The sequence below is a fragment of the Lepidochelys olivacea genome (genome assembly GCF_965140295.1).
Source record: "Lepidochelys olivacea isolate rLepOli2 genome assembly, chromosome: 6".
Lineage (NCBI taxonomy): Eukaryota > Metazoa > Chordata > Testudines > Cheloniidae > Lepidochelys > Lepidochelys olivacea.
The window spans coordinates 38,506,815-38,525,866 of NC_140416.1; the positions used below are offsets into that span (position 1 = coordinate 38,506,815).

At 38.5% G+C, this 19,052-nt stretch overlaps 1 protein-coding gene across 1 annotated transcript in view; it reads left to right on the plus strand.

The window, feature by feature from the left end:
* DCDC1 (doublecortin domain containing 1) overlaps positions 1–19,052 on the plus strand; it is a 418,510-nt gene that overhangs the window by 382,095 nt on the left and 17,363 nt on the right. Inside the window, exons 33-36 of the mRNA XM_084631193.1 lie at positions 2,450–2,657; positions 15,128–15,280; positions 16,380–16,481; positions 18,032–18,168. Of these exons, the coding sequence (XP_084487319.1) occupies positions 2,450–2,657; positions 15,128–15,280; positions 16,380–16,481; positions 18,032–18,168 (600 nt within the window). The remainder of the gene's footprint in view (positions 1–2,449; positions 2,658–15,127; positions 15,281–16,379; positions 16,482–18,031; positions 18,169–19,052) is intronic.

The window sequence follows — 19,052 nt, forward strand, 5'->3', positions numbered from 1 at the left end:
GATCATGTCAGCTTCCTCAAAAGTGGTCTCATGTTCTGTGGTTTTGGTATTTTGGGAGTCAGGGGCTTATAGTCTCTGATGTGCAAAAGACCAAATAGTTTAAAAATTTCTGGCTTTTCCCAAAATTGATGCTAGCTAAGGATGACCTAATTCAAACCTGATTGGACCAAATTGCATGGTGCCAGAGTAGGTCTCACACCTGATTTGCTCAAAGGCCTTGGAACGAGGCACTGGAAGATGGAGTAAGTAAAATTCACAAACTGTAAGAATCAAGAGTGTCTGAGAAGCTGTGTCTTTTGGGTCAACAAATCACCTAAATGCCATTGATCCTAGTCCTTCTAAAGGCCAGCAAAAGCTCAGCTGAGGGAGAGAACTTCAGAGAGTAGGTAGGCTCCTACAGGAGTCCCTTGGTCTGGTATGACCAGGAAGGGCTGAGAGAGGTGAGGGAAAAGCCTCTGGCAACTGTAGCCCATGTTGGACAGAGGAACTACTTTATTTTGATATTTTGCCTGAGCTTCTGTTTGACCAATAAATTGTGTCCTCAAGCAAGAACCTGAAACAGACTTTAATGTGACATCAGTCTTCCGTGGACTGGTGAGATAGCCCATCCATTTAAAGTGTGTTCTGTGTCCTGTGTCTACAAGTCCTAAGAGAATTGAAACTGTCACCAGATCAGAGTTGTTGAACTACTGCAGAAGTATCTTGTAAAGTCTATATAATATCTCAGTTGGGGGTGAGGGAAAGAGCCATCACATAAGAATTTAAATAAGGAGGAAGCTTTATAATTAGTTCAAGTTGTGGGTTAAGCACTAGATAACTTGGTTCCAGTATTAAAACTTTTACCCAGCTCCAAGTTATAGATACAGTTCTTCAGTTGGGGTTTATAACCAAAAGGACAACTACCTCCTTAAATCCCTTTCTAGAACTTGTAATGTTTGACTATTTTTGTGTTAATTTGATAATTTAATTCCAATCCACTATTGAGATTACCATAATTTGTTGGTTTATTGATTTGATTTTGTGTAATGGTTGTATTACTTTCTTAATTTAATTTAATATTAACAACAGCTTAGCTTTGAGATGTCTTCTTGGTTTTAATTTTTTGTTTAATAGTTTTAATATGTATAAAAATATATTGAATCACATTTCTTTCGGTAATTAATGTAGGTCAGGAACCTCTGAGGGTAATGGGTGTATATTGGCCTGTCATCTTAAAAGACTGATCAATTCCTCTAATTAGACTTTGGTTCCCACTGTCTTTAGGCAAACAGATATCATCTGACAAGTGTGAACTCATTGTAAACCAATGCAATAATGTCTGTCTGAATATGTAGGAAGCCTGAAACAATACCTCAGAAGTGTGGATGTCAATATTGTTAACTATTTCAATGGTGATAATTTTAACAGAAATATCAAGCTTATGTATTTCTCCATGCTTGTTAAATATAGTGGCAGATATTGGGCTGGGTTGGGAAGGAGCAGTGGGACATCTAGTTATCAGGCTTTGAGGTGGGAAATGAGGAAGTTAATTCCCCCTCCTAAATTTAAAGCTGTCTCCATCCCTGCTCAAAAGCCTCATCTGCTTCCTGGTTGCCAAAAAAAAACAAAACAAAACCAAAAAAACAAAAAAATCATCATTATGCCTTTGTCAAAAACCCAAACTACCCAGCTGTCCAAACCTCCAGCAGGGTCCCTGACAAATCTGTAATGCAAAATAAAATGATGTAGCACATTGAAAGTGGTGGGGGGCAGGAGGAGGGTAATATGAAATAAATAGAATTGAATCTGAACATAAATTAACAAGGGATTTTATTGTACTGCAGTAGGGCAGGTTTTAAGGAGGGTTCAGGATGGGCAGTGATATGGTTCTGGGGTTCTTGCCACATAATTGAGGGAGCTCTACCACATATTTACATCAAATGTGCTATGTAGGACATGAGACCTTGCTTAACATTTTATGTTATGACTGTAGATAAGTTTTATTCTTTTGGCATACTGTGTATCAAATGCATCTAAGGAAAATGATTAATTAGGGTTCTGTGAGGGCATCACAGAATGCTACAGGACTTGGATTAGGAGCTAGCTATTAAGAAACATAGTAGGAGACTGATTTGCAAATATTATCTCATGACATAATATTTTGTTCTGCCAAATTCCATCTAGACTGAAAACATATTCAGCTATATTAGTCATTATATTCTATACATTTTATTATATGTTTCTAAAATTTTAATTGAAGGGCAAATTAAAGTAGGTTGCTGGGGTTTTTTCTTTAGATCATCCAACTTGTCTCCCGTTTGCAAATGAATTAGAATATATCTAATAAAATGAGGCTGGTTTTCACTATTGATAAACTTCTCTCCTATGTAAAGGGACAACACAGGTCTATGCACCACTTAAATCCCACCTTCTTTGAGTGATTAATCATTCTGTGTTGTTGTTTTTTAAGCTGCTTGCCAAGTGTACAAGACAACTTGAACTTATCAGGAAAGCCTGCAGACTATATACCCATGATGGAATTCTAATCCTTACCCTACCAGATTTAGTCACGTGGGCTGTGAATGAGTGTTTCAGACAAAGTTACTCAGAAGAAGACTATAAAGAGAGAACTGCAATCACTGACAGTGCTCAATGTGGGGCTGCACTGCGTATGGAAGGTAAAAGGTCAAAATCAAAAAGTTCTTAGTTAAATTAATATTTCATGGAGCTAACAGATTTTTTAAAAGCTGTTAAAAAGCCTCTGCTGATATGCTTCCAAGATTATCTGTGGAAATCCTTAACTTTGTTTTCCATTTTCTTAGAGAATAACAAACACTACTAGAGAAAAGATTAATGAGAGTACACTGTAGCTGGACAAATGTGTTATATTTATATTTTGCATGTTAGTAAGGAACTACAGTCTCATTGATTTACTCTTGTGAAAATTAGGTAACACAATATCTTTGTTGGGTTGAACATGAATTACATTGCAGGTTAATATTTAATTTTGAAATTATTTGTGAAAAGTTAAAGTACACATTCTTAGAAGGTCAGATTTCCAAACAGTCAGAAGTCTAAAGCAATCATATACCTATTCTGAGTCTAATTACTTTGACTGTATGTACAAATCATACTAGCTGCTGCCTAACTTGCCACTTACTAGTGAAAATTTTCACAAGTATGTACACAACTAAAGTAATTGTGCAGGCTGTTATTGCATGTGACCCTGATTTGAAAATCAGATTTATTGTGTTAATCTTACATTAAATAAATGCCAGATTATTGCAAGATCAGTTACTGACTACTGTTTGTATGCAGGGTGATACCAGGTTTCATACCAGGTTTTGAGCTATTTTATATAAACTGATGTAAGCTGGCAGTCACATTTTATCTTTGGGTTTGCTGTTATGTAAATGTGTAAAGATTGATTTCTTTAGTGTTATAAAAATTAAATGAGAATTGAGATTATGGATGCATTTTTAATTTATTATTTTATCAAGTGAGTTAGCAAAGATTTTTGAACAGATTCATCAAAAGAGTTAAACTGCTTTTTAACAATAAGTGAATTTGCAGTTTGTTAGACAGTGGTTCTATTTTTGAATTGCATTAATTACTAGAGATGGACCTCAGCCATGAAATTCAGGTTCACAATTTTTAACATCCCAAAGTCTGGAGACATTCAGTTCCTGGACTTTTGTTTGGGCCTATTTTCCTATAAATACTAGAAGTCTTCACTTATAAAGTCTCCAATTCACCAAAGAATTTAAGCATGTGCTTAAATTTCTAGGAAACCTATGACTTCAATGAGCATTAAGCATGTGCTTAAGTGCTTACCTGAATAGAGATGGACTTGCTCACTTAAAGCTGAACAAATGCTTAAATACTTTATTGAACTGGGAAAGTATATTACTTATTGAACAATTCAGTATTTATAAATATCAGTTTTCTACACACAAAAATCTGATTATCATTGGAAATATCTAAATTAACATCTGCTGACTGCTTAACTATGTGCAATGAATAATGGCCTAGTAGACCTTATATATCACACTGTTGGGCTGGCAAGATAGAACCACTTTGCTTTGTTCTGTGACTGATGTTGCTCAAACTACTCATATAACAATAGTCTTGATTGGACAAGAATACTGCCAGGAGAACAGATGGATACGCAGCATGGAATCATAAAAATGTAGGACTGGAAGGGACCTTGATAGGTCATCTAGTCCTGTTCCCTGCACTGAACCAGGACTAAGTATTATCTAGACCATTCCTGACAGGTGTTTGTCTATATTGTTCTTAAAAACCTCCAATGATGGAAATTTCACAACCCCCCTAAGTAATTTGTTCCGGTGCTTAGCTATTCTTACCATTAGGAAATTTTTCCTAAAGTCTAACCTAAATCTACCATGCTGCAGTTTAAGTCCATTTCTTCTTGTCCTGTCCTCAATGGCTAAGGTGAACAATTTATCACCCTCCTCTTTATAACAACCTTTATTCACATGAAGACTGTTATCATGTCCCGCTCAGTCTTCTCTTTTCCAGACTAAACAAGCCCAATTTTTTAGTCTTTCCTCATAGGTCATATTTTCTAGACTTCTAATCATTTTTGTTGCTCTCCTCTGGACTTTGTCCAATTTGTACACATCTTTCCTGAAGTGCAGTGCCCAGAACTGGGCAGAATATGCTAGATGAGGCCTTATCAGTGCTGAGTAAAGTGGAAGAATTCCTTCTTGTGACTTGCTTACAGCACTCCTGCTAATACATCCCAGAATGATGTTCACGCTTTTTACAACAGTATTATGTTACATACTTTACTCAGATTATGTTAAACTCCCTCCTCTCATGGTACCATGTATTCCTTAGAGACTCAGATTTGGTTTTTTGTGTCCACTGTCATAGCTTGTCACTCCAAAACTTCAGTCAAGACCTGGTGTTGTCACTTATCTCAAATAGTTCCTGAGGGGTACAGGATGTTGACATGGTGTACTGCATTAGCCAGTGTTCAAGTGTTTGTCTAGTGTTTCACATTTGGGTTCATTTTTCCAGTTTTCACTTGGCCATATTGTCACCAGTTTTTGCCACCCCAACTCTCTCTCAATTTGGAATACGGAAGTATTTTCATTCGAGGTCAGCGCCTCTGGGTGTTGTTCTGAAGGAATCAGGTTCTTCAGGAACATCAGCATTTCCCAACATTTTGTCATGAGGTAGTATAGTGATACAGTGGGAATTGGTTTCAAAGTCCCTGTGATGATCCTACAGGACTGATTAAGTTCAGTATCTATTTTGTGTGCATAGTTTGGATGACCATAATGGAGCACAGTACTTCACAATTGAGTAACAGAGTGCCTTTGAGTCAGCTCCCCATTTTGTATTGGCCAGTTTCTGGGATACACAGTTCCTGGAGTTCACTTTTTTTTCAGTTTCTTGATGTGCTCTTTGAATGTTAATGTTCAGTTTAATGTGACCCCAAGGTACACCAGATGTTCAAAATATTCAAGAATAGTACCATCTCCTGGAGTTTTTGCTTGGCCTGATGGTGGTTGGCCAGGTGCTTGGCCAGGTGGAAGTTGTGCACTTGTGTCTTGCTAGAGTTGGCATTCAGAAACCATGTGCAATAGTATTCTCCAGGCACACTCAGAGACCCAGTTAGAGTGTGCTGAATGTCATCAAATCTTTCCAGTTGGGTGGTGATGCAAAGATCATCGGCATGAATGAATCTTCAGATGTCGAGAAATTCTGATTGGTCAATTGTGTAGACATTTAACATGCTGATGATGGGTTCTGTTTGATAACAATCCAAAGCAGTGCGGACTGATGCACATTCATTTCATCATCTGAGCCAGATGCCATCAACAGCTTCGATTTTTCTTTTTTGCTAGTTTGGGTTCTGTCGTTTCTGCATCTGTTGCACTGAATGCATCTGATGAAGTGAGCTGTAGCTCACGAAAGCTTATGCTCAAATAAATTTGTTAGTCTCTAAGGTGCCACAAGTACTCCTTTTTCTTTTTGCTCTTTTAAGACTTCTGACAGCATGTTCCACACCTTAGCCCTCTCAGATTTTGGAGGGCACTTTAAATTCTTAAATCTTGGGTCAAGTGCTATAGCTGTCTTTGGAAATCTCACAGTGATACCTTCTTTGCATTTTGTCAAAACTGCAGTGAAAGTGTTTTAAATCGAACAACATATGCTGTTCGTCATCCAAGACTGCCATAACACAAAATATATGGCAGAATGCAGGTAAAACCGTGGAGTAGGAGACATACAATTCTCTCCAAGGAGTTCAGTCACAAATTTAAATAACAGATTATTTTTTAACAAACATCATCTGCATGGAAGCACGTCTTCTGGAATGACTGAAGCATGAAGGGACATACGAATGTTTAGCATATCTGGTACATAAATACCATGCAACGCCAGCTACAACAGTGCAATGTGAAAGCCTGTTCTCACTTTCAGGTGACATTGTATATAAGAATTGGGCAGCATTATCTTCTGTAAATGTAAACAAGCTTGTTTATCTTAGTGACTGGTTGAACAAGAAGTAGGACTGAGTGGACTTGTAGGCTCTAAAGTTTTACGTTTTGTTTCTGAGTGCAGTTATGTAAAAAAAATTCTACATTTGTAAGTTGCACTTTCATTATATTGCACTTTCATGATGTAGAGATTTCATTACAGTACTTGTATGAGATGAATTGAAAAATACTGTTTCTTTTGTTTATCTTTTTACAATGCAAATATTTGTAATCAAAAATAAAGTGAGCACTGTACACTTTGTATACTGTGTTGTAATTGAAATAAAAATATTTGAAAATGTAGAAAAAAATCCAAAAATATTTATAATATTCTATATTCTAATATAATGGTATTCTACTATTGTTTAACAGTGCAATTAAAACTGCGATTAATTGTGACTAATTGTTTTAATCTAGTTAATTTGTTTTGCTTGAGTTAACGGCAGTTAATTGATGGCCCTAATTACCATTACTATTTATTATCAGGTGTATATTATTCCAAGGGTAGGAATTCCAAAAGGGCCTAAATGTCTAAGAATCATGAATCCTATAAGAGTTGTGCTCGTAAGTTCAAGCACTTCTGAAAATTCCACCCCAAAAAGCTTAGTAGGCCCTTCACAGTTACGTAAAACGGTAGATCCCTGCTCCAAAGAACTGGCCCTGTGTCTGCAATGAGCTCTACATGGGCCTAAATAATCAAGGTACAAACAGAAAGAGGTGGGGGGAGGGCAACAACTTGAGATTTCAGGAGGAGATTTTTCAACGGCACAAAAGGGAGGTAGACACCCAACTCCTATTGAAGTTCCATGAAAGTTGAGCACCTAACTTCCCTTTGTACCTTTAAAAATCTCCCCCTACAAGTTAATCATTTAGCTCTATATGTAACTTCTGCATTATATTTATGTAGTTCCAGGCCTACTTTACTGCTTTTATCCTTTCCTAATTTCGCATTCTTGACCAATAATCTTCCTTACCCTCTCCATCCCCATGCAAGCCCTCACCTTGCCCAGATGTTGTGACTATAACTTCTGCCTTTACACTCTTCCCTCAGACAATCAATACCACCCTCCCTTCTCTCTTAAAAAAAGATAAAGTTCAATGAAAGCCGATAATAAAGAGTTGATTATATGATAGATATCACTTAGCTGGTGTCAAGGTTCCTCCCCCACTCTGAACTCTAGGGTACAGATGTGGGGACCTGCATGAAAAACCTCCTAAGCTTATCTTTACCAGCTTAGGTCAAAACTTCCCCAAGGTAACAAATATTACCCCCGTTATCCTTGGAATGGCCGCTACCACCACCAAACTAATACTGGTTACTGGGGAAGAGCTGTTTGGACGCGTCCTTCCCCCCCAAAATACTTCCCAAAACCTTGCACCCCACTTCCTGGACAAGGTTTGGTAAAAAGCCTCACCAATTTGCCTAGGTGACTACAGACCCAGACCCTTGGATCTTAAGAACAATGAACAATCCTCCCAACACTTGCACTCCCCCTTTCCTGGGAAATGTTGGATAAAAAGCCTCACCAATTTGCATAGGTGACCACAGACCCAAACCCTTGGATCTGAGAACAATGAAAAAGCATTCAGTGTTTTACAAGAAGACTTTTAATAAAAAATAGAAGTAAATAGAAATAAAGAAATCCCCCCTGTAAAATCAGGATGGTATATATCTTACAGGGTAATTAGATTCAAAAACATAGAGAACCCCTCTAGGCAAAACCTTAAGTTACAAAAAAGATACACAGACAGAAATAGTTATTCTATTCAGCACAATTCTTTTCTCAGCCATTTAAAGAAATCATAATCTAACACATACCTAGCTAGATTACTTACTAAAAGTTCTAAGACTCCATTCCTGTTCTGTCCCCGGCCAAGACGACTACAGACAGACACACAAACCCTTTGTTTCTCTCCCTCCTCCCAGCTTTTGAAAGTATCTTGTCTCCTCATTGGTCATTTTGGTCAGGTGCCAGCGAGGTTACCTTTAGCTTCTTAACCCTTTACAGGTGAGAGGAGCTTTCCCCTGGCCAGGAGGGATTTCAAAGGGGTTTACCCTTCCCTTTATATTTATGACAGCTGGCATCATGTGTGAGTAACGGGAAAAGGGGCTGGTGGACCATCAGCCATTCTTTACTAGGCATTCCTCTGAGCTGCCATTTTTTTCCTTTTTCTTGTCAGTAAAACTCAACTGATGGAATTTAGAAACTTGATAAGAAATGGCAGCATGCCCAATACGAAGTCAGCTGCTTTTAATGAGAGGCCTCATATATGCTAGCATGCTGCTTGCAGAATTAATAGATGGGAAAGAAATAGGATGAGCCCCATTCACAAAGATACTGTGTTAGAATAGGAAATCATAAAAATAAATACATAAAACACCAAAAATAAATACATAAAAGAGGGAAAACTAGACAAGGGAAAGCAACACCAAATGCAAATCACTACATAGAAAACATGAAAAAAGATTTTAAAATAGGAAAATGTCTACTCTTGTTTTTAAATTATACAGTAATCAAAAATACTTCTAGTTACAGTGATCTGCTGTTGAAAATAAATATAAAAATGAGTTAAAACAGTTCAGTGCTGCACTAAACAAAAGTGACTGTGGGTACAATTTTCAAAAATATTTATGTTAAGAAGTTATGTTCTTCCTGTGGGATAAACAAGCAGTATTGTATTTTCACAACATATTCATTCTTTTTATTGGTGTTGGAAAACTACCACTACCTGTGAATAACGAGGCTGTAAATACATAAAAGGGCTTTTGTTATATCATACAATAAGAGTATATTGTGGTGTCCTGTAGGCTTCCAGATGCAATTGCTTGTGTTGGCCTTAATGGTATGGGACCTGGTCGTGAGAGACACTCTGCCACCTGTGCATTGTTGCAGCAGCAAAAAGATAAGCTCATGCTCTCATTTCCTAGGATTCTCACTCCACAGCTGCTAGCAGAGCTTTTTCTGATGAGTTTTGGAGATTCATTCTCCACAGTAGTCCACCACATCTGGAGTTTGAGCTTCAGGCTTCATCATACATTTCTTTTTGTTTTTGGGGGGTTTTTTGCCTTGCCTTTGAGCATTATTTTAGTTTGTTTAATTGTGTTGAGCCATTAATTTGGATCATTGTATATTTAGCACTTGGTCTCTGCCACAGGGAAGTCACAGAAGCAGTAGTCGTAGAATCAGAACCATAGGGTTAGACGGGACTGTCAAGGTCATCTAGTCTAACCCCCTACTAAGATGCAGGATTTGTTGTGTCTAAACCATACAAGACACATGGCTATCCAGCTTCCTTTTGAAAATCTCCAGTGAAAGAGCTTCCATTACCTCCCTAAGCCATCTGTTCCATTGTCCTACAGTTCTTACAGTTAGGAAGTTTTTCCTGAGATTTAATCTAAACCTGCTATGTTGTAGTTTGAACCCATTGCCTTTTGTCCTGCCCTCTGTGGCAAGGGAGAACAACTTTCCTCCATCTTTTAATGTCAGCCTTACAAGTATTTGAAGACCGCTATCATGTTCCCCCTTAATCTCCTCTTTTCCAAACTAAACATACCTAGTTCCTTCAGCCTTTGCTCATATTGCTTGCATTCCATCCGTCTGATCATCTTTGTTACTCACCTCTGGATCCTTTTCAGTTTTGCTACATCCTTTCCATACACCAGTGACCAAAACTGGACACAGTACTCCAGTTGAGGCCTAACCAGGGCTGAGCAGCATGGTACTATCACCTCCCATGACTTGCACATTATGCCTCTGTTAATGCAACCTAAAATTACATTTGCTATTTTGGCAACAGCATCACATTGTTGACTCATGTTGAGGTTATGATCCACCACAACTCCCAGATCCTTCTCAGCAGTGCTGCTGCCAAGCCAGTTATTCGCCCATTGTGTATTTGTGCATTTGTTTTTTTCCCCGTAAGTGTATCACCTTACATTTGTCTTTGCTGAACTTCATTTTGTTATCTATAGCCCAATTCTCCAATTTATCAAGATCTCTCTGAATTTTAGCTCTATCCCCAAAAGTGTTTGCAACCCCCTTTAGTTTTATGTCATCTGCACATCTGATCAGTATGCTCTTTATTCCTACATCCAGGTTATTAATAAAGTTGTTAAATAACAATGGACCAAAGATGATCCCTGTGGAACCCCACTTGAATACTTCTTCCAATCTGACATCATTCCATTAATAGTTACTCCTTGTTTGCAGTTATTTAACCAATTATGTATCCACTTAATGGTAGTTCTGCCCAGCCTGCATTTCTCCAGTTTAATTAGCACCATCATTTGCTGATATTTTGAAATGTATGTAGTTTTAAATCTTTTCATTTTTTTTTCTTCATTTTTTGCACCTACTACACTTGACAGAGCAATAAGCTCCAACTACATGTCTAAAATAAAAAACATTATGTTGCAGAACCTAGTATCAAAAGGTTTTTTGAAGAATCATTGTTGTCAGCTTTTGTGGGATTAAAGTCAAATTCTTACCTTTTTCAATTAACATAGGGCAGTGGGATTATGAAATACCGTGACAGTATTGTACATTCAGATGCTTTCACATTTTAACTTACAATATATACTCATTCATAAGCCTAATTTTTTTAGTAAAAAAGGGAAGCATCAGAGAAGGGGGTCGGCTTATGAACGGGTATAGAGAGGGGGAGGTGGGACACAGCTCGTCCCCCCAACAGAGGGAGCAAGGAGAGGCAGCACACCCAGCAGAGCCAGAAGGGAAGAGGCGGGGTTAGACTCTCTCCGCTTCTGGCCCCTGCCCTCCCCCCACCCAGCCTCCAAAGCAGCTGCAGCTCCAGGGCTGGTAGGCTGCAGCCGTGCCGCTCGGCCCCGCCCACCAGAGCAGGCTAGTGGCCCAGCACCCGGCCCGGCAGAGCATGCTGCAGCCAGGCCACCTGGCCCAGCCCACTGGAACATGCTGCAGCAACACCACCTGGTCTGGCCCGCCGGAGCAGGCTGTGGCCGTGCTGCCCAGCCTTCTGGAGTAGCTCCAGCCAGGCCAGAGACATCCTCCCTTGGCCCTCCCCAGATAAGGTGGGAAGGGATGGGATGGGGAAAGTATGGGGGGTCCCGGGCTAGGGGTGGGTTCATGTGGGTGGTGGTCACAAGGGTTACTCCCCTGACCCCCAGCTTCTTCCCTCCCCAAATTTCCCCACCAGTTGCTGTCCCAGCCCATCAGGGTAAGCAGCTGGCACGCCGGGACACTTTGTTTACTTAGGTTTACTTCTGAGCCTGCTTCCATGCCTGCTTGAGGTAAACTAACCACCTCACCCCGCGGGCCAGCGGCTTATCCTGATGGTCCAGGAGCCAAAGTTTGCCGACCCCTGAATTATAGGGTCAGCTTATGAATGGGTCATAAAAATTTTCCATTTTTACTTATCCATTTTGGGGGGGTCGGCTTATAAATGAACCATCTTATGATCGAGTATATACGGTAATTAGCCACGCCATACCCTGAGTTATGGCACCAAAGTGCCATTTGAACATTTAAAAGCTGCCATTTCATACTATAAATAACCACTGCTATCACAGGAAGGTCGTCAACAAATAAATCCATGTTTTTAACTTCCTTGCTGTTAAAAAAGGAGGTTTTTAAAACCATGTATACCTAACATTACAAAAATATCACATTATGAAAAGCAAAAATGTAATTAAGAGATTAATGTGCAATTTTATTCTCCTGTGAATTCAAAAGACCAAAAAGGTATCAGTCTAAGCATAAAAATGGATTGTTTCTAGCTTGCTGTTATTACACAAAATCTCAGTGTTGTATGTCAGTTAAGGTTGCTCTGTACATTATGGGTGAAATTGTTGTTCACTGAAGTCATTGGGGCCAAGATTTTGCCCAATATACCTAACACAGAACCTAAAAAGCAAGGAAATGAAAAGTTAAGGCTACCAGTAGTATACTTGCTATATTCCCAAACCAAGACTACATACCTCATCTGATGAAGTGAGCTGTAGCTCACGAAAGCTTATGCTCAAATAAATTGGTTAGTCTCTAAGGTGCCACAAGTACTCCTTTTCTTTTTGCGAATACAGACTAACACGGCTGTTACTCTGATACCTCAACAGTGGCACAATTTTCATACACCACAGAAAATATACCACAACCGTAACTGTGCCCCAGTAGGGATGTCAGCCATCCAGCACCACCTTCCCCAAATTGCACCCTGTCACCTCCACTACAAACAGACTGGACTTCTCCATGCATACCCCAATTACACCATTATTTTTGCACAGTTCTGTAGAATTTCACTTGGGTCTGGGGAAGGTGTGTTGGAATGCTGGCATCAGTACTGGGGCAGAGTTAAGGTTGTGTTACATTATCTGATGTGTGTAGTGGTTGTATTACTAGTGAGGTGCGAGAAAATAGGGCATGTACTACGGGTAATCTTAACTTTTATTTTCCTTGTTTTAAGTTTTGTGGTAGATATGTATAGAAGAACCTTAACATTGCATTGTGTGTCTGCTTTTTTGTGTATTAAATTTCCAGGTTTTTTTAGATAAGATGTTCAATGAGTTGGGCTGCTGCTATGTCAAAGAACATGGTTGAGCTAGTTTAGAAGCTCTGCTCCTGAGCTCTATTCCTGAACTAGCTGAACAGTTTTATAGAGATGTTGGTCTTTGAAAAACCAGCAGCTACTTTGTCAAAGATCCTCACTGTCATGAAACTGTATAGCTTTGTTCCTTAACTCCATCTGAACAATTTCATGGGTTTCCTGGTCTTTGGTAAACTAACTACTACTTTGTCAAAGATCTTTTCTCTGATGCAGCACTAAGCCCATGGTCTTGCAAAATCCATTCCTGATGCCACCAGTTTTATAAGCAGGAAACATTGGTGAGGGCATATATCAAAACACAGTTTTGTGTCCCTCTTGTAATCTGTTCAGAAAGTTTTCTTTCCATATACCACATCAGAGAATGAGAGTCACCGACAGAACATTTTCCTCTATATGGCAATCACAGCACAGAAGGAATCAGTTTTGACAAAGAATGCTATGTTTTTTTGCAAGGCCAATAAGGTAATAACTTTTATTGGACCAACTTTTGTTGGGGAAAGAGACATGCTCTGTTGAGCTGAAAAGCTTGTCTCTTTCACCAACAGAAGTTGGTCCAATAAAAGTTATTACCTCACCCACCTTGTCTCACTCATATACTGGGATCAACGCAATGACAACACCGCAAACAATTGTTTTTAATCCATCTGCTGTCTCTCGTCTAATACATATATTTGTAAGCTCTTTGGGGCAGGGAGCATCTTTTTTTGTCTTGTGTTTGTACAGTGCTAGCACAAAGGCATGCTGGTCCATGATTAGGACTCCTAGGTGCTGTGGTAATACAAATAATAAATAGATAATGAATCAAATAATTACATAACCCCAGAGGGCCCACGAGACTCTCACTGCACTGTATACGCCGTTTGGCCTTTTGTACAGTTTGTAGTTTTTAAGATAAAGGGGCCCAATTAATCATGAGACTGAGCATGTGAACCTTTGGGGGCCAATTTTCAATTGATTTGAACTTTGAAACTAAGTATCTAATTTTCTGGAAGCTTCTCCAAAAAATTCTATCTTTTCTCAGATTATATGCTGACATTTGGAGCAAAGATACTATGTTTTTCATATCAAACGAACAGGCTGAACTCCCACTGCAAGTGCAAAACAGAACACAACCTTAATTACAACATCACAATGGGTCTGCCATAATATTCAAGTAGAGTATATTTAAACTAGTGGTGAACAATTCCTAAGAGTTTTCTAAAGCAATGGGAGAAATCCCGAAGGTCCTTATCTGCTTGTACTTAACCTATCCTTGTGAGACCTTGCACGCTTGCTTTGTCCTCAAATAGCAGTGCTTCAGATTTTCAGATCACTTTTGCTCCTTTCCTATATATATAATGCCCTTTATAATCACCACTTTCCCCCATCCTGCTGTTCTTTCTATTATGTGTCACGCTGCTATTATTACCACTGTGCCACATTCCTGTGTGCTGCAAATGTTAGCTATTTAAGCTTTCATTAGTCGTTATAAGTAATGAACAGTTTATCTTAATACGTTTATCTTAATATTCTTCATATCCAGTATATGAACATAAGGGTAAAATAAATGTGTTGTACAGTCTAAATTAAACTACAGTAGAACCTCAGAGTTACAAACACCTCGGAAATGGAGATTGTTCGTAACTCTGAACGAAGTGTTATGGTTGTTCTTTCAGAAGTTTACAGCTGAATATTTGACATAAACAGCTTTGAAAATTTACCATGGAGAAGAAAAATGCTTCATTTAACCATCTTAATTTACATAAAATAAGTACAGAAAGTTTTCTCACCTTTTCAAATCTTTATTTAAACTTTCCCTTTTTCTTAGTAGTTTACATTTAATACAATACTGTGCTGTACAATATTTGTTTTGTTTGTTTGTCTCTTTTTTTGTTCGGTTTTTTTGTCTCTACTGCCTGACTGCATACTTACAGTTCAAAATGAGGTATGTGGTTGACCAGTCAGTTTGTAACTCTGGTGTTCATATCTATGAGGTTCTACTGTGATAAGATGAGAAAAAACTCTTTATCCTAAAGTGTTATAAAGATAAACTTTGTCATTGTTTCTTTCTAAATACAAAGATAAGTACATGGAGAAAGTGAAGATAAAGTCAGAATTATCCTTGATGACTCCAGACAGTTTGAACATGATAGATGATTCTTTGCTCACCATCATCCTCAGAAATCCTATAGAGGTCTGGGTTTCCTGCGGAGAACCTTTTCTACCTTTGGATGGTATGAGTATGCTGGGTTTCTTTCCCCCTTCTAACTTAGGGCTTACCCACACTGAGCATTAGTGCACAGCAAGCCAGGATGTAAATCTACAGTGCACTAGCCTGCAGTGCTCTAAGTCACCTTGTAGACCCTACAACTGCACTATAAAAGTTCCATAATGTGCTTTGACCTATTGCTATTTCAAACAACAGCTGTAGGTCAAAACCACTATGGAACTTAAGAGTGCAGTAGCATGGTCCACAGAGCTAGTTAGTGTGTGGCAAGCCACGGTGCTGTAGAGTTACATCCTTGTTTGTCATGCACTAAGTCTCCATGTGGGCAAGCCCTTCAAAAGAGAATGAGAATCTAGAGCAAATTCTAAGACACTTTATTTTAGTGAGGAATAAAAATTAAACATCTTATCTGGGAAAAAGTTATGCTGCTATAATTACATCACACTTATATATTTCATTTGCACTCCTCACTTGAGTAAAGTTAATCACATACATAAGTCTTTGTGCAATTGGACACCTAAAGGGAAAGGTATGGCTAGTATATATTATATGTATTATCCAGAAGCTTAAAATCAACCTCCAAATTATACCCACTATGTCAATAAAATGCAAAGTAGATAGTAAGATGTATATGGACTGTTGAGCAATGATTCAAGCATAGTGCTAGGTATTTGTTTCACAACAAGGACTAATTGTCTGAACATTGTCATTTGTAAGAATAAAGCTCTTCTATCAGCAGGAGCATGTTTAAAAAAATGTTAAACCAATCTTCTACTGCTACACGTAAGCATGCTATACTGGAAAAGTAAATGTAGTACAGTACTGTACATGTTAAATCAATATAAGTCTTTGTGTCTTGCTCTGCAGAAACATTCCTTAAGCTTTATATACTTTCAGAGAGGTGTTTGTTTTTTTGAGGACACGTACATTTTAATTACTTGTCTGTAACTGGATCTGTTTAACTCACTAATACTCTCAAGTTCTTTAAAAACTATTTGCTAAAAGAGATCCAATTATACTAACCAGTCAGCCAAAAAAAACTATTAATGCAAACCACTATAAAGAAAAATAACCAGTAGAAATACTATATATTTCTTTTATTACAGCTTTGCAAAAGGCAGCAAGGCAAGAGAAACAAAACTGGTTAGAGAAGGACAAAATTTTGGCTGATCTAGATGCTATGAAACACAAAATGAGACAGCTGCAAGGTTGGTATCAGTATGCATGTAATTTGGAACTGTTGAGATATTTATGATAACTTTGGTTTCCAAAGTGACTGACTAAATTGTCTGTACAACTTCCAAACTTGTGTGTGCAGACTAACCTTTGGGCGCCCAATACCCTGACCCTGGTCCTGCAATAGGATCCATCCCCGTGCCCACATGAAGCCCCATTGGTTTCACTGGGGCTCCATGCAGGTGCTGGGTTTACTCACTCAGATTTGATCGCAAATGTGAAGCTTCATTGGGTATTTGGACGTTGAAAGCCTTTTCTGTGCTGATAAAATTCATTGTGTTAGAAAATGCATTCACTAACATGTTTTAACTGGTAGGGTTAAGGGTTTGTGCTGGAAATAGATATTTGGATAATGTTCACAGTAAACTTTATAAATGTGTTAACTGCCTCGAGTTACCTGGCAATCAATTAACTCAAGGTTAAAAGGTTTAGTGTAGACATACCCTCAGTGTGGAGAAGGACAATAATGTTTAAAAACACATTAGCTGGTTGTTGTTAACCCTAGGCACCTTTTACACTGAAGGCTGAAGGGAGGATGGTATAGCAGTAACTGGATATACCAGTTCTAAGCCTCCTGTGGACCCCATCTCAGCAAAACAGTGTGAAGGGTTTTAGAGCCAAACAAAGACTCTGGCCATGTAGGTCAAAAGCTACTGTGCTTTACTTCAGCTTCCTGTAGGAAACCAAAAAGGCCCATGGTTGTCATAAGAACATAAGAATAACTATATAGAGTCAGACCAATTGTCCATCTAGCCCAGTATCCTGTTTTCCAGCAGAAGCCAGTGCCAGATGCTTCAGAGGTAATGAACAGAACAGGGCAATTATTGAGTGACCCACCCCGTATTGTCCAGACACAGCTTTTGACAGTCAGAAGTTTAGGGATGCTCAGAGCATGCAATTGCATCCCTGACCATTTTGGCTAATAGTCATTGATGGACCTATCCTCGTGAACTTACTTAATTCTTTTTTGAATCCAGTTATATTTTGGCCTTCGCATCCCCTGGCAACAAGTTCCACAGGTTGACTGTGCATTGGCTGAAGGAGTACTTCCTTGTGTTTGTTTTAAACCTGCTGCCTGTTAATTTCTTTGGGTGATCCATGGTTTTTGTGTTATGTGAAGGGCTAAATAATACTTCCTTCTTCACTTTCTCCACACCAGTCATGATTTTATAGACCTCTATCATATCCCCCTTAATAATCTCTTATTGAGGGAGAACAAAACATAGGTTACAGACTGAAAGAAAATGAAATTGATGCTCCAAGTTATAAATTTTATCTAATATTTATCTGGACTGTGGTGTTCACATTAGGCTTTTACTTGGTCTGCATAGATATGTCTGTATTGATAGTTGCCTGGCCTTGCTTGCTATATGTACTGTTTGTTTTCACAAATTATACTTAGTATTTTAGGACTAATAGCTTAAAAAGTTCTGTGACCAGTTGTAAGAAAAAAATAAAATAAACTCATCAAAGTAAGAAAACATGGTTTTACAAGAGTTATTTTGAAATTTCTCTGCCTCAGGGCGACGAATAACAGCCTTTAAGCCATCCACCTTCGTGCCCACAAAAAGCACAGTTCAGCCTATAGTAGTAGAAGGAGGCTGGACTGAAGAAACCCAAGAAGAGATGAAACTCATGGAAAATATACAACATACCGAGGTATAAAATACAATCTGTATCAATATTTCAAAATTAAAAACAACATTCATGTTGTTGAGGAATTTTATCAAAAGGTTAGATTTTACACTAGTCCTATGATACATTGATTATGTGACTCAGTACATCCTATATATTTCATTATCTGAAAACGCATTCACAGGCTGCCAAATACACACACAAGGTTTTCAAACAGTATTTGGGATAAAATACAACATGGTTATACAAAAGATAGATTGTACCAGACCAACCTGGCCTCCTTCTTTGAGAAGATAACTGATTTTTTAGATTTAGTAGATCTAATCTACATGGATTTCAGCAAGACATTTGATATAGTTCCACATGGAAATTATTAGATAAATTGAGAAGATGGGGATTAATATGAAATTTGAAAGGTGGATAAGGAACTGATTAAAAGGGAGACTACAATGAGTCAGACTGAAAGGTGAATTTTCAGGCGGAGGAAGGTTACTACTGGTGCTCCTGAGGGATCGGTCTTGGGAGCAGTCTTATTTAACATTCATGACCTTAGCACACAAAGTGGGAATCTGCTTATAAAATTTGTGGATGACACAAAGTTGGAAGGTATTGCAATATGAAGGAGGGCCAGAATAGCATACCAGAGGATCTGGAGTACCTTCAAAACTGGAGGAATAGAAATGGGATGAAATTTAATAGTGCAAGATCATGCACTTAGGGACTAACAACAAGAATTTTTGCTATAAGCTGGGGACCTATCAGTTGGAAGCAACAGAGGAGAAAGTCCTGAGTGTATTGGTTGATCACAGGATGACTATGAGCCACCAATGTGATGTGGCTGTGAAAAAGGCTAATGCAATCCTAGGATGCATCAGGTAAGGTATTTCCAGTAGAGTTAGGGATGTGTT